The 16,583-nt window shown below is 49.5% G+C and overlaps 1 protein-coding gene across 4 annotated transcripts in view; it reads left to right on the top strand.

The window, feature by feature from the left end:
• The window catches only part of CPT1A (carnitine palmitoyltransferase 1A), a 63,024-nt gene extending 50,730 nt beyond the window's left edge, over positions 1-12,294 (top strand). For 3 of the 4 annotated variants that reach the window (XM_023653766.2, XM_023653765.2, XM_070228386.1), the window contains 5 exons: positions 6,321-6,455; positions 7,732-7,884; positions 8,580-8,693; positions 9,190-9,282; positions 10,015-12,294. In XM_023653766.2, coding sequence (XP_023509534.2) covers positions 6,321-6,455; positions 7,732-7,884; positions 8,580-8,693; positions 9,190-9,282; positions 10,015-10,110 — 591 coding nt within the window. In that variant the 3' untranslated portion in view covers positions 10,111-12,294. 4 annotated transcript variants of the gene reach the window in all.
• Positions 12,295-16,583: the final 4,289 nt, after the last annotated feature.

Raw genomic sequence — 16,583 nt, 5'->3', positions numbered from 1 at the left:
ACCTAAGTGGGACTTCATGCCTGTTGGAGGGAGCATTCTAGCCCAAACAGGGCACCCTTGGTTTCTCGGGGCAGTGGAAGTCATTGTGGCATTGGCTCAAGATATGCCCTGTTTTTAATTGAAAACTCCTGTTGTGGAACTTGAGTGCCATGCTGAGTGCTTTGCAGGAGCTGGGTAACCCTCGTGGCAACGAGGAGGGTACTTTCATCTCCGCTTCACACAAGAGGGGGCGTGGTCTCCTGTCTGGATCTCCGGCTCATTGTGGCAAGGCTGAGCTTGGATCTGGCAGGCTGGTTCTAGAACCTGTGTCTTCAGCTGCTGTGATATAGCTTAATTGGATGGATACACCAAAAAAAGAAAGCCACAGACCAGTTTTGCTCATGAATATAAATGTAAAGAATCAAACTAAAATATTTGCAAATAGAATTTACTAGTATGAGAAAATTGTAGTTATTAGCAACAGCTTATACCAGAGGCCGGAGGATGGTTTGATGTTAGTAAATATGATAGTAGATTAAATCGTATTACTACATCAGAGAAGAAACCGGACAGCCACTTTGACAGATACTAAAAAGGCATTCAGAATTTACCGTCCATTCCTGATAACAGCTCTTGGTAATAGCGGCTGTTTCCTTAACATGATAAATATCATCGTGTATCAGTAGCCAGCATATGGATTTGAAGGTGAAAATGTGGAGGCAGCCCCATTAACTTAAGAAAGATGAGGCTGTCTCCAGCGGCTCCACTGTTCTTGAATGTCTTTCCATAAGTGCTGAGAGCAGCCGACAGGATAATTGGGCAGGGGGAGCATTCGAATGTTTACTAAGAAGATGGAGCAGGTGCGAAGGTTTTACAGTGAAGAAGGGAGCTCAGTATGGGGCCCCGTGCAGAATTATATAAAGACCAGTGCCTTCCTCATATAGCAGTGATAGTCAAGCAGAAAAGATAGTGGAAACTAGAAACAAAAGTCTAGGATCCCCAGGCAGCCTTTATAAAGCAGATGGGAGCTTTGCAAAGGAAGGCCTAGAGCCATGGAGCATGGATGGTCACGCTGGGAGTCGCGGGAAAGGCCATGATTTCGGATAGAAAGACTTGACACCGTAGAGGTGAATGCTCCCAGTTCACATGTTCGCTGTGAACGTGGTCAGAGGTCTGAAGATGATTGTAGGAAAGGAGCTTGACCGATTGATCTTCAAGTTCATCTGGAAGAGCTGACATTTGCAAACAACCGGTAACATTCTGCAAAAAGAAGTCACAGGGTGGAGGCCAGGCAGGATGAGGTGGAGGCCGGGCAGGATGAGGTGGAGGCGGGGCAGGATGAGGTGGAGGCGGGGCCGGGTGAGGTGGAGTCTCGCTCTTTCAAAGCCTGAAATACAGATGTCAGAAGAGTATGGTAATTCACGTGGTGTGGTCCTGGCGCGCAGAGTTCCGTGGAAAAGTATATGGTAAAGGACACCTTTAACCTCAGTGGGAAGGAATGAGTTGGGAAAACTGACTAGATGGTTCCATTTGGGAAAAAAATAAACAGCTCAATAGAAAAATGGAGTCAGAGCAGAAATTGGTGGTTCCCAAGAGGAGACAGATACAGATGGTCAGTGGATGCCCACAGAAAGTTTATCCTTACAGGAATCTAGTAAGTGCAGCTTCCACAAGACTGAGTTTTTGCCTGTGCGGTTTGCAAAGGTCTTTTTCCAATCCCGTGTTTGTAAGGGTGGATCAAGAAGGGTTTGTAGCAGCAGGAACAGTCATCTGTGACACCCATGCAGCCGGGAAAGAGTGTTGTGAAAGCATAACCCTTTGCCTGGAAAATTCTCCTTTGAGAGTTGCATCCTTTAGAGACAGGTCCGCAAAGGTGAGTATCAGCATGCCCCTCTCTAAAAATTTGAAGCAATCAAACGGTTATCAATATGAAACTTGTTAAATTGTGATATTTTTGTACAATGGGATATCGTATCACTGCTAAATGATGTCAATGGTACAGTCTGTAAAAAACTCAGTCATCAAACAGTATGTCAAAGTTAATCATTTATTAGAACGACCTGCAAACTCTGGCCCACAGGCCCCTTCCAGCTCTTCACCTGTTTTTGCACGGCCTTCGAGCTGAGAATGGTTTTAACTTTTTAATAGTTGAAAAAGTTGAAAGAAGAATACTCTTTGGCGATACGTGAAAATCAAATGAAATTTCAGTGTTCATAGAAAAGCGCTTTATTGGCACAAGCCGTACCCACTTTTTGACGTGTCCACCGCTGCTTTTGAGCTATGATAGTAAAGCTGAATAGTTGCAACAGAGACCATCTGGCCCATAAAGACTATATTTACTTACTTGCCTTTTACAGAAAATATTTCCCGACTCTTGCTTTATTATTACCTGCAAAGTCTAGAAAGGATGGATGGAAAATGTTAGTGGTGCTGTGAAGCTTGATCTTTATTGTGTTCTATTTTTCAGTGTTTTAATTTTTTGCACAGGCATGTATTACTCAAGGAAATCAAGCTACTTTTCCAAAGTTAAGGATTATCTATTTTGATAAGTCAAGCCCTTGTATCTCCTCTTTGCCCTCTGGCTAGAAACTGTCAGGATTGCGTTCTTTGCCCCTCCCCCATGTCACTTCTTCACATAGCACTCGATCTATTAAAAATGATCCATCTATCGAAGTGATCTGTTAAAAATGTAAATCAGAGGCCGGCCAGTGGCGCAGTGGTTAAGTGTGCACATTCCGCTTCAGCGGCTCGGGGGTTCGCCAGTTCGGATCCCTGGTGCAGACATGTCACCGCTTGTCAAGCCATGCTGTGGCAGGCATCCCACATATAAAGTAGAGGAAGATGGGTATGGATATTAGCTCAGGGCCAGGCTTCCTCGGCAAAAACAAGAGGATGGGCAGCAGATGTTTGCTCAGGGCTAATATTCCTCAAGAAAAAAAATAAATAAAACAGATTCATCCAAATTCTTTCGTGGCTGCTCGCTTGAGTGCCAGCTTTGTTAGGAACGGGGCTCTGTGCAGAGCTAACATTCAGACCCATCTCTGCCCACCTGGGCGCTGCAGGGCCTCGATGGGGCTCTGCACACATCCATGTGTCCTGCGTGGTCCTGGGGGTCTGCTCCAGGCTTCCGAACCTTCTTTGTGCCCGAGACCCCTTGGGCAGTTTCAGAAAGCTTTGGGGACCCCTTCTCTGAATAATGTTTATAAAGCATAAAATGAAATACACAGGGTTACAAAGGCAGCCTGCTAATTAAAATGCAGATGTCGAAATATTAAGCATAAATTTGTGATACAGTAAACATAATTTTTTGTGCACTCAATTTTGAGTAGCAGGCCTAATTGCTGTAAATTTTGAAGTAGTGATAAGCGTGGATGATATTTTGGGATATGTGCAACAACCATAGTTTGATGTGAAAAAGCTATGATTTTTCTATTCAGTGTCACAGGCACTGCTTGTAATTACTGAAGTTTGTTGCCTGTGCTTCTAAATGATGTATTTCAGCTTGTGGTTAGTGAAAATTAAAATATATATATTTCCCATCCAACTTCACACATCTCCAGGTTAGTAACCATTGATCTGATCCCTGTCTACCCTTCCAACCTTCTCGAATAAGACATTGGGCCTCATTCACTCCGTTTTTGCCACACTGGCCTTTCTGCTGCTCTTGACTATGCTGGGCTCATTCCTACCTCAGGCCCTTTGCACTTGCTCTCCACTCACAGTCGGTGTTTTCCAGATTGAGGTATAGGTGCTTAGGTCTCTGCTCAGGTGCCACCATCTCCTATTTAAAAAAGCCCCACCCCATCACTCTCTTCCATCACCCTGAGTTCTTTCTGTTAAGTGCATGCATATTTGTCTGTCCCCCATCTCTCCCACTGGGAGGTTTGCTCCTTGATGGCAGAGACATGATCCGTCTTGTTTGCCACTGTATCCCCAGTGCCAGGCACGTACCAGCCACAGAGGAAGAGGTGTCAGTAAATATAGATTGGATGATTGATTTAATGAAGACGCTGGGCAGTGGCCATAATTCTGGCCTATAGCTATCTGCTTCCTGCTTTGGGGTCAGATTTATTTTTCATCTGGAAACTAGAATCTGTGAAAAATTCTCCCAGCGCCACCACCCTGAGCAGTGAGCCACGGGGCCACGGTCCCGCGGTGGAGGGGACTGCGTTCTCACGCCGTGCGTGTTCGTATCTTTAAAGGTTTTGTCTTTTGATCCTGCTCCTTAGAAACTGGCGATGTTTTGGCGGAGGCGAGCGGCCGCTCTCCCGACAGCGACAGCGGCTGGTTGTGGCAGGTTAGGTGGGGCTGCAGGCGTAACCCAGCTTGGCTCTGCGACGGGACTCTGAGCATGCTAATACTGAGTGCATTTGCCAAGAGGTTTTTTCAGACAGTTATTTTAAAAATTGTAGGTGTAATGCATGATTGTGTTGACCACTTATACAGTTAAAATTTGACGTTGGCAAGTTGACTTCAGATCAATCATTGCATCGTATATACCAAGTTAACCTTTATTAAATGACTACAATACCGAATATATCCTGTTTCCTTGCCTCCTCCCCACTCCGCCCTCCCCTCCACTTCATCATGAGCCCCTTTGAAACATCTGTAACCTGGGAGCCTGTAGGCAGTTCTCTGAGAGGCACATTGGATAAATACCCTGGGACCCCTGCTTTCATGGGGTTGAACGAGGAGGTGGAGCCCTCTTGGGCCCCATCCGAGGGAAATGTAATGACTGATGTGTCAAAGAGGAGTGTCGTGAGTTGTGGTGCTTCGGGCTGGTGGCACCGTGGAAGCCTTCAGCGGGGAACATCGGAGGCTGGGGTGGCCGTCATCGCAGTGTGCTCCCCCAGACCTCCGGGCCTCGGACCTCACCCTGTGGCCTGCTCACTTCCTCGCTTTATGTGCAGGCCAGGCAGGGATGGCGAATGTGACATCACCCCCAGCCCATGGGGAGGGAAAGAGCCCCTCGAGGCCATTCATCGGCCTGGACTGCCCCCCGAGAAGTTCACCCTTGCCTCTGGCACCCCCTCCTGGTTTTCCTTAATGGTATCGGCCTGTCGCAGAGTGTCCTGTGTCACCCTGGGGTCACCAGGACCCAAATGCCCAGAGGGATGTTGTCTGGTCAGGAATCATTTGGGGCCACAAACTGCCGCCTATCACTTTCCCCTCCATACTGGGCACCTGGTCATCTTGCTGGCCTGGTGGCCCTGGGCACCCCCTGGGGCAGTTAGCAGATGACTCCCCGCCATGCACTCCCTCCGACTCTGTCTCTGTCCTCCACCTGGAGCCCTTGCTCTGGTGTCATCTCATCACCTCCAGGGTCTCACCTCCGGGCGCCACCAGCCCTCCTGTCATTCCAGCCCCCTTCTGGTCCCTGATGCCTGTGTTCCTGTGCCCCATCAGGGCCTCCACGCTTCTTTCCGTCTGCGCATCCTGCCTCCTGCTTCTCCTTTGTTGGCGTGGATTCCATGGCCTGTGGCCATCACCCCGACCTCTGCCCCGTGGCCCCGAGCACAGCCGAACTGCCCCCAACTCAGTGCCGCTCTTCACCTGCTTCCATCCTTTACCCGAGAGGTCGGCGTGGCCGGAGAAAAACCCCGCACTGCCAGCTCGTCTCACTTCATGAATGAGCACTGACTCTGGCGGGCCCCGAAGTGCCCATTACACACCCCGTGTCTCTGACTTCCAGCACCTCCCCCGATCCTCCTCCCAGCAGGCCACCTTTCTTCTGGTTTCACTGAGAAAATGAGAATGTTCTGAAGGGAGCTCCCGTGTGCTCCCCCACGGCTGTTCCCTCCTGCTTTATCTTCCCTCTGTCCCGGGGGGCACTGTCTGGGCTTCAGGCTCTGGACACCCGCCCACTTCCCGCCCACCTGGGGAAGGGCATTCCTCCTGATCCATCCCCTCTCTTGAAGCACCGGTCTCTCTACTGGGTCATTCTCGCCATCATCTAAAGGTGATGGAATATCTCCCATCAACTCCTCGTGTCTTTAAATAGTCTCAGACTCCTGCCTGCAGATCTCCTTGCCGTGTACCGTTTTCCTTCCATAACCGTGTTGTGCTCGGGTAGGTGTGTGAAACTCAGGAAATTGTGTCGTGGCATCCGTTGTATGAAAACGCAAACCTGGGTAACCCAGAAGCTGACCCCCCAGCCCTTTCCAAAGCTAACGACGTCTCCATCTGCCTGCTGCATAACCCCGTGTAAAAACTGACGACGACTAAAAACTCAGGTGGACGATGAAGTCTGCTTTTCCTTGCTGATCTTTACCGATCCCTCCTTCAGCTTTAGAGGTCATCCGCATGCCCTGCCTTGTATGAAAATGCTTTTCCTTTCCCAGGACATGGGCAAATTTTGCCTCACCTACGAGGCCTCGATGACCCGGCTCTTCCGGGAGGGGAGGACGGAGACCGTGCGTTCCTGTTCCTCTGAGTCGTGCAACTTTGTGCTCGCCATGGTGGACCCCACCCAGACGGTAATGTGCGGCCAGGCTGGGAGAACCCTGCTTTTCCTAAAATGACTCTTCTCCGGTGAACCCCTGGGCATCCCTTCTTCTCCAGTGGCTCCGTGTGCAGCTGCTCCTTTCCTCGATCCCTTTTGAAGGAATAGAAAGTGGTAGAAGGCAGTTGTTGGGACATACACAGAGGTTAATGCTCGTGTCTGTTCTCCATCGTTCTGTAGCTTGTGCAAATCAGATTATGCTTCCCAAGAGTCTTTAAATTCGAACAGTACAGGACACAACCAGTGAATAAAGGGATTGGAGGTAGGTGCAGAGCAGTACAGGTAGTTGGCGGCCAGGTGAGAAACCAGTGACCATCCCCTGGGAGCCTTGCGCTTGGGTTACTCAAGTGCTGCCCACGCTGACAGCCCCCAGCAGGCTGGGGGCCCCGGGTGTTTGAAAATCCCAGCTGTGGGCCATGAAGTATTATCAGTTCGTTTTCCTAGGTAAAGGGACAGTGATTCGGATGAATTCGGCCCACTGCTGGGCCACACAGCTAGGGAGTGGCCGAGGCCAGATGGTGCCCCTGTCTGCCTGACCCAGAACACAGGCGCTCACTGCTGATGACGGGGGAAAACTTTGTTCTGGAAAGGCTTCAGTTCTGTAGGCGGACATCAGTGGGGATGGTGACAGATGGCTCTGGTTTAGCATTAGCTGCCTTCAAAAATAGCCTTGAAGACCAGGTCTCGAGTGGGTGGGTGAAAGCCTGGACGGGCGTCCACTTAGAGGGTGCGGCGCTGCCCTCATTCTATCATGGTCGCAACAGAACCCAGAAGAACCTGAAGCAGGCTTTTCGGGTCAGATTTAAAGGCCCCGAAGTGCTGTTTCAGCAGAGTTGGGACCAGACCACTGTAGAGGATTATTTAAGGCCCGCGGTAATGTCACGGTTAACTGAAAGGGGCAGAGCTTCATTGCCCGACAATGAATTGCCGGCTCCAGCTTTCTCACCTGCTCAGCGATCTCATTTGTGTAAAAGGTGAAATGAGGCTGCACATAGGACCCCAAAAGTGCTTCTCCAACAACCAGTCCCCCCGCAGCTTCCAAGTGACACCATTCGCAGCGTGAATCTGGGGAGGGGGCGGTTGGTCCATGGGGCTTCTTGTCAGGTCACCTTGGCAACCGCCCAGCGCGTGTCTCCCAGACACCCCCAGTTCCCTGCTGTGGGACCACTGGAGAGAGGGGCCCATCACCTTCCTCTTGGAGCTGAGATCCGTACTGCGTGACTTGAAACTTCCCATCCTTCATGATTTAGGTGAAACAGAAGCTCAGATTGTTCAAGATCGCATCCGAGAAACATCAGCATCTGTACCGCCTCGCGATGACCGGCTCTGGGATCGACCGCCATCTCTTCTGCCTTTATGTGGTGTCCAAGTACCTGGCCGTCGACTCCCCTTTCCTTAAGGAGGTGAGGCCCGTCTCCCCGCGGGAGCTCACCCAGTTTATTGGCTAAACCAAAACTCGGTGAGTCAGTACAGCCTTGCAGATGGGGACTGGGGTAGCCAATGGGTCTTTGGGCTCAACTGTCATCACGATGGAGAATTCGAGCTTTGGTTCTTCATCCCCCCGGCACACTTTGTTTCCGATTCCCCCACTTGACATACATAACCTCCAGAGCACAGGTAATAGTAAAGTGTACTAAAATAATTGGGAAGTGACTAACTCTCTGAGTATTTCTCACCTTCATTTTTATTATAGTGTATTTAATTTGAAGTTTACAAAATTTAACTTTTAATGATGGCTGTGTTGAATAAGCAGCTTGAAAAATTCCTGAAATATTAGCAGTCGGCTCCCGGGAGCTGGTACCAGCCTGCTCCAGCACACCACGGCCTCCGTTCCAAATCTTACTTAATGCATCCGCCACCTTTTCTGCCGGGGAAGCTGATAGGTGGGTGGCCCTCCAGTCCAGGTGCCGTCACCTGCTCTACCCATCTCTGCACACGTGCTGCCCTGAGCCAGCGATGCCCTTCAGGACCCCTGGTGTCTGAAAGAGTCCAAAGACCAAGCAAGCCTTGTCTTGTCTCCCACCAGGGCTCCTTAGGGACAGAAGGGGCTGGGATTGGAAGAAGTGTCATTGGGACGTTTCCCTGTTTTCCTCATCAGGTCTTATCTGAGCCTTGGAGATTGTCCACCAGCCAGACCCCTCAGCAGCAGGTGGAGCTGTTTGACTTGGAGAGGAATCCGGAGTACGTGTCCAGCGGAGGGGGCTTCGGACCGGTGAGTGACCAGGCGTCGATGTCCGCAGAGCTATGAGTTCCCACGGACAGGATGTGCCCATCCCCTCCACTGTAGGCCTGTCTCCGTTCTGAGTGCCCCTCATTACCTTGGCGGTGCGCCCCTTTAAAAGCATTCCTGCTGATTCTTCAGACAGATGTTAGTGGCAGTCTTTTTTTTTTTTTTTTTAAAGATTTTATTTTTTTCCTTTTTCTCCCCGAAGCCCCCCGGTATATAGTTGTATATTCTTCATTGTGGGTCCTTCTAGTTGTGGCATGTGGGACGCCGCCTCAGTGTGGCTTGATGAGCGGTACCATGTCTGCGCCCAGGATTCGAACCAACGAAACACCAGGCCGCCTGCGGCGGAGCGCGTGAACTTAACCACTCGGCCACGGGGCCAGCCCCCATAGTGGCAGTCTTGTATTGAGAACGTTAGAAGGTCCCCTCTTCTCCTCATCCCGTTTTCCAAGGTTAGATTAAAAACCACTTTGTTCCGTAGGTTGCCGACGATGGTTACGGCGTGTCGTACATTCTCGTGGGAGAGAACCTCATCAGTTTCCACATATCTTCCAAGTTCTCCAGCCCTGAGACGGTGAGTCCAAAACGAAGTTCCCCTTTCTAAAGATGGGGTGTTTTTACTGTTTTCTTTTTAAGGGGAGCACATCTTTAATTTGACAGAAAATTTCCAAGTGATTTTATACTTCTCCTTGGTTTGGATGTGTTCAAATAAGTGAATTTTAAAATCCTCTTAAGCTAGTTTTAAAGATATTATCTTCCTTGGTTGAAAATGTTTATCCTTGCTCATAGCAGTGCTTTTGAAACTTAACATTGGCGTCTTTGTGGAACGTTCAGACTCTGGAATGTTCGAGGGTGGACGAAGATTGGTGTTCACACGCTAAGAAATACGCATAAGTGACAAAGCAGGGGCTCTGCAGTGTTCTTTGTGAATGGAACACACGACCTCCTTCCTAGCGTGGCACACTTAATCCTTATTTATATTCTCTCCTTCACGTTGTACGTCGCCCGACAAGCAATGCCAAGTTCACCATTAACAGAGAAGTTTGGGGTGCATCCACTTACTGTGTTTTCTGTAATGCACTGATAGGGGAAGCCTCAAATCAAAAGCACATAGACTGTTATCTCTGTTAACTTTCACCTTTTCTCCAGAATGTCTAACTTTTAATGCTCAGGCCGTGAAGTCCAAGCTTAGAGAACTGGTAAAAAAGGAATGTTAGTTCTTTGAGTCAGATTACAAGTGAAAAGGCTTGAAATGCGGGAATTGCCATGTCGTAATGTGTTTCTGCCTTTTGTTTTGAAATGAAAGGATTCTCATCGCTTTGGGAAGCACCTGAAACAAGCAATGAACGACATCATGGCCCTGTTTGGGTTCAGCTCCAATTCCAGAAAGGAATTCCATTAGAGCTACCGTGAAGGAAAATGAGCTCTCCGGAGAAAAACCAAATGCGAAATAGCTCTTAATCCTGATTGTAGTTCAGGTTGAAAAATTGCTCTAAAAAACTCAAAAGTTTTCCTTCCATCCAGGGTTGGGTGTTTTTGTTTTTTCTAGAACAGCAGGCTCCACCTCGTGAAGTATGACCCTACTACTTCTGGGCAGGTCCTAACCCTGGGAACATTTGCTGAAGCCCCCAAAAGTCTTTGCATCGACATGTGGTTATTAAGGGATTAAAATATGGTTGCGCTAATTAAGGGATTAGTGGGGTTGTGACTTTGCACGCCTTGGAAATGAAAATGGCACGCTTCCTCGGTGGCCACTGAATCCGTGGTCCTTATGGGCATTTAATTTCATCAGAGCAACATAAACTTTTGTTCAGAGAGAAGAGCGTTGTTCACGTTGGAGAGGTTAACACTTACAGCTGACACTCACATGATATGCTAAAGAAAATGCTGTGCTTTTGGAAACATTTTCGTCTGTGTGGGTAACTCTGTCATCGTCTAGTTTGCTAGTGTGTGTCTGTCTCTCCACGTTTGAAGCAAGTAGTAGGACACATCTTTAGTTTCACTGATTGCAAGTCTTGAAAACCCAGTGCCTTAAAAACGGAAGGCCCTAAATGTAAGGGGGGGCCCGTATGAAAGGTTTATTTTATAAAGTCTTCAGGTGGAATCGAGGGTGTCTTACTCCCTTCTCACTTTACTGAGTGAATAACCCTAAATAAGCATTTTCCTGTCATTTCCCTACCCCTAGAAAGACCAGTTTCCTTGTGAAGGCAGCTAGGCTGGTTTCCCCCATCAGACTGCCTTCCTTTCATGATCGCGCTACAAAAGAAAGAATGGGTGTGTGTCAGAAATGGAGAGCGAGGGATGTAATGATCAAATATTATGTATCTGGAGCAGTCACTGAAGAGTGGAATAGAACATGTGCCTCAGGATTACCGCTTACCCAAACTGATGGCAAGGAGAGCAGGACATTTGCCACTAAGAAGGGAGCAAAACTTGACAAAAGGGAAGAGTGACCTCAAAATGGTCGAGGGTCAGCTCCGGTACGCCAGGAGGACTGCTTTCTCATCCCACACGGGAGAGGCAAGACTCACTCTTGTTTCCAAAGGAGCTGGAGGTAGCTGGAAACAGTATGCTGGGCCGTCTCAGTGACCGACTGGAACGTCACAAATGATGGGTGCTAGGTTTAACCCAGCCTACCCTTTTGATGGGAGTGCCTTTATGGAAGGAGTGTGGTTGACCAAAAAGCAATTATGCACTGAATCGTCTTCAGTATTTAATGTAAAAATAAAGGATCATGGAATGAAATGCCCACTGCCTCTGGGCTGTAATGACAAGCGTAGCTGTCCCTTTTTTAAATTGCGTATTTATTTTTCTGACCACTTTGTTGGGCTCGCCTGTAAGAGTTCTGCACTCCAATGATACGATGACGAGGCTGGGCTCTGGGAGGAGAGAACAGGTGCTTGGGGCAGAGCACATGTGTATTTTATTTTTGTATATGTTGTAATGTAAAAATCCCACCTCAATGGGCCAAAGATTTTTTTTTTCTCTTAAAAGCAAGAAGAAATGAAAACAGACAAAAAAGCAAAAAGGAAAACCAACAACTACAGTAATAAACTGCCCCCTGCCCCCCCCCCCCCGTTCACCTGTGGTGATATAGTCAAGGAGGGGGGGTGGGGATAGCCTGCTCTGCTCTGCCAGGCATGGCTGCCTGTCAATGCTGGCATCAGTTGCTATCAGAGCCACCTAAATCGTGCACTGTGGACCCCTGACAAGTCTGTATTACCTAGCATTCACACGTGAATTCGAGTGTAGACGTGTCAGCACTCAAACATATTTGGGCTTATCTCTCAGGTTTTAAATGTTTTCAGATGTAATTGTTGCAAATCAGTGCAGTTATCAATGCAATTTTATACTCCTTAAAAGAAGGAAGAGTGGGTTTTTATTGTACTTGTCGAAAGGAGGAGGTAAGAGTATTATGTATTTAATTTAATTTGGAACAAGCCATAGTGTCAACGGAGCTGTGGTTTGAATTTGTTATCTTGGACTGTCCATTGCATGTAAATACAATATGCTCTTTTTGATGTAAATCTTAGAAATGCAGTATGAAGGTTATCATTAATAAAAACATTAATCCTGGTCTACCACAGTATTAGTTTCTGTCCCTTTTCTTACACTAATAAGGAGATTATATAAGTCAGGCTCAGGCACTTGGGACAGGAAAGCAAATTTGCCTGTCATTTTACCTCAAAATCAGTTTATTTGGGGGGCTGGCCCTGTGGCCGAGTGGTTAAGTTCACGTGCTCTGCTGCAGGCGGCCCAGTGTTTCGTTGGTTCGAATCCTGGGCACGGACATGGCACTGCTCATCAAACCACACTGAGGCGGCGTCCCACATGCCACAACTAGAAGGACCCACAACGAAGAATATACAACTATGTACCAGGGGGCTTTGGGGAGAAAAAGGAAAAAATAAAATCTTTTTTAAAAAAAAAAAATCAGTTTATTTGGGAATAGCCAAAAGAATGCTATGGTGAACCATAGGCAAATCCAGCAACCAAAGGAGGGGAGCTGCTTTTATAGAGAAAAAGGAGGAGTGGGAGGGGCTGTGCTAACAAAAGGCCATTGGGGCAAAGTAACAGTTCAGGGCCAAAATGGTTTATCATTGGCCGAGCTGTGGCATTTCTCATTGGCTGAGCTGCGGCACTTCTCATTGGCTGAGCTGCGGCATTTCTCATTGGTTGGGCTGTTGCCCTGGTGAGAAAAATCATCCTTCAGTAATAAAGTAGTTTTACTTCCTGTGGAAGGTGTGACTTCACTCTCTTCCTGTTTGGTGTAATTGACAGTGTGTGTGATGGATGTGAGAGCTCCCTCGCAGGCCTTCCTGACTCCAGTTTAGTTAAGGTTTCTTCTATTAATTTCCACAGGACAAAGGTGGGACCAAGATATGCAGAAATGGCCTTGGGTTGGCCAGAGATTCATTGACCTGATGATGGAGGGGAAGCTGCTAAGGAGGGCTGTGAATTTTCACTCTATATTCATTTATTCATCCTCTCCCTTGTCCCGGTGCCCTAAAACAGTACATAGTAGGTGGTCAGATATCTTAAATGAATGCATAAATTTGGTTTTCTCAACAGTTCTTAGTGAGCGCCTACTGTGCGCCAAGCTCTGTCTAGGCCATGGGAGTACAGCTGGGACGCCCACCAGGTCCTGGTCGTCATGGAGATCAGATTCCAGGGGAAGAGGTAGAGACCCAGTGGAAGGATCTTGTGTTCCAAGGCAGATAAGAAGATCGTGTGTGTGCGCATGCGTGCGTGAGTGTGTTGGGGGGGGGTATGAGTGGGAAGAAGAGTAGTTGGCACAGGAAGAAGGCTGATTTACAGATGGGTTTGACAGTTTGAGCTGAGACCTGAATGACAAGACAGGCGGCTTTGGCCCATGCAGCATGTTCAGAAGAGCGTCTAGAAGCAAGCATGACAGAGTTTCCAGGCCTTTGATTCTGACCAGCTTGGTGACTCACACAGTGCCGGGCAGGCCAGACCCAATGCCTGACACATGGGAGCTGCCCCATGTTTGCTAACAAATGAGAAGTACAGGCCTTGTGGGTTGAAGTGCTTGCTCAGGCTATTCAGGCCTTTGACTGCTCTTCTCTGGCGTCTGCAATTTGTATTAGTCGCCTTCTGGATCCCTATAGTTTGGGGAGTCCAAGCTGTACTCTCATTCCTGCTCCCGAGCTCAACTAAGTTAACACAATGGGATTATTCCAGCCATCAAGTTAGAGTAAAGCTGTCTACACACACGTGCACAACCCCCCCGCCCCCCGATCCAAGGGACCTCATAGTGATCCCCTCTTTGAAAGGCAGCATGATTGGGGATGGCACAGTGCTAAAGCATAGGAGGGTTTACGGATTGTGTAATTAAAGGAAAAAGCTATCCTAATTTTAATCTGAAGAAGCCACCGGAGCTTTCTATGGAGTCCTGCCCCACAGGTCACAGGCACACAGGAAGTGAATTCTCTAAGAGGTGGACTTCATTTCCAGGGTGTTTGTAATGAACTGGTTGCTGGGAATATATATATGGGGTTTTTTTTAAGATTTTATTTTTTTCCTTTTTCTCCCCAAAGCCCCCGGTACATAGTTGTATATTCTTAGTTGTGGGTCCTTCTAGTTGTGGCATGTGGGACGCCGCCTCAGGGTGGCTTGATGAGCGGTGCCATGTCCGCGCCCAGGATTCGAACCAACAAAACCCTGGGCCACCGCAGCGGAGCACGCGAACTTAACCACTCGGCCACGGGACCGGCCCCCAGGAATATATTTTAAGTTGTTCACATGGCAGGAAGATTCCCATAGTGAGAACATAGTTACATTTTGTTCTTTTAAAGTCAACTTTTAATGTCCCAGAATAATTTTTTACATAAGAAAGTCCTAGCACACTTAAGGCTGTGCCTTAAATTTAGGACTTCTCAAGGCTGGCCCATGGCCAAGTGGTTAAGTTTGTGTGCTCTGTTTCAGCTGCCGGGGTTCACTGGTTCAGACCTACGAACTGCTTATCAAGGCACACTGTGGCAGCATCTTACGTAGAAGAACTAGAATGAGCTACAACTAGGATATGCCATCACGTACTGGGGCTTTGGGGAGGAAAAAAGGAGGAAGATTGGCAACAGATGTTAGCTCAAGGTCAATCTTTGAAAAAAAGAAAAATGTGGAATTTTCAACTGCAAAATTTTCTTGGGATTTCTTGAATGCTAAAGTGTACAGCTAAATAGTAGCACAGAGTGTTGCTCTTTTTTTTTTTTTAAGATTTTTTAAAAAAATTTTTATTTTTCCTTTTTCTCCCCAAAGCCCCCTGGTACATAGTTATATATTTTTTAGTTGTCACTCCTTCTGGTTGTGCTATGTGGGATGCCGCCTCCGCATGGCTTGATGAGTGGTGCCATGTCCACGCCCAGGATCTGAACCCTCAAAACCCTGGGCCACTGAAGCAGAGCGCAGGAACTTAACCACTCGGCCACGGGATAGCCCCTGTTGCTGTGGCTTGGTTACTACTGTTTGACTTAGAAAAGTATTTACTTTTTAAAAAATGGGCGAGAAAGCTGTTTTACATTTTTATTTTACCAAAACAATTGCGCATGGAAACAGGGTACCTGTGAGTCTCTGTATCCCCAGAAATCCACCCCATCCCAGAATACCGACTTGCAGGTCACAGCCATGACCCTAAATAAACTTTCACCTCGTTTCTTGATGAAGTGGTGTTGACTTCTGCTTCTATGAAAGGTGGATTTAGCTCACTCCCCACCCAAAGTTTGTGTTACACTAGTGTTAGTTGCATTTGTTAATTCCAGGTCTTGACCGAGTGCCCCTCCCCCCAAACATGCGTCGTCAGGGTTGGTTGTCTATATTAGGCTAGGGACGCCCAGTTTTCACTTACGCATCCCAAGCTTGCACACCACGGATCTGAAGTGTGTGCTAGGGCCGAATTTGCAAGTGCAGGCGACTGGCCCTCCAGCGGTGCTCCCTGGCTGGGCTCTGAACGCAGAAAAAAATGCATTTTAAAGACTAAGGTCAGAAGTCAAGCTAGGGCATCCCACACAGCGCCGCCTCAGACGGGTCCGGGGGCCTCAGTTTCCCCACCTGAGCCTGGAGCTGCTGATCCTGGGAGTGTCGTTCTCCGCCCACTTCCCCTCAATGGCCGTCCCCTGGCCCCCGCCCCATGCCCCTGCTCCCCGTGCGCCCAAGCTCACTGTCACAGTCCTCCTCCCGGTCCCTGCTTATCCCACTCCCTCGCCCCTGACCCATCTAACCTCACAGCCTCACCCGACACTCTCTCGCGCCTCCGCCCCGCCCCTGACCCCGCCCCATTCCCCGCCCCCTCCGTGCTCCCCAGCCTCCGCCCGCCCCTGACCCCGCCCTATTCCCCGCCCCCTCCGCGCTCCCCGCCTCCGCCCGCCCCTGACCCCGCCCTATTCCCCGCCCCCTCCGCGCTCCCCGCCTCCGCCCGCCCCTGACCCCGCCCTATGCCCCGCCCCCTCCGCGCTCCGCCCCCGCCCCTTCCCCGCCCTATTCCCCGCCCCCTCCACGCTCCCCGCCTCCGCCCGCCCCTGACCCCGCCCTATGCCCCACTCCCTCCGGGCTCCCTGCCTCCGCCCGCCCCTGACCCCGCCCTATGCCCCACTCCCTCCGGGCTCCCTGCCTCCGCCCGCCCCTGACCCCGCCCTATGCCCCACTCCCTCCGGGCTCCCTGCCTCCGCCCCGCCCCTGACCCCGCCCTATGCTCCCTCCCCCTCGGAGCTTCCCCGCCTCCGCCCCGCCCCCGCCCTATTCCCCACCCACCCAGCGCGCTCCGCCTCCGCGGCTCCCCAGGCCCCGCCCACTACCCGCCCCGCCTCGCGCCCTGGCCCCGCCTCTCGCGCCCTGGCCCCGCCCCGCTCCCCGGCCCCGCCC

Source organism: Equus caballus, chromosome 12 (genome assembly GCF_041296265.1).
Source record: "Equus caballus isolate H_3958 breed thoroughbred chromosome 12, TB-T2T, whole genome shotgun sequence".
Lineage (NCBI taxonomy): Eukaryota > Metazoa > Chordata > Mammalia > Perissodactyla > Equidae > Equus > Equus caballus.
Note: the sequence above shows the minus strand (reverse complement) of the source record. Positions and strands in the feature narration are given on the sequence as shown.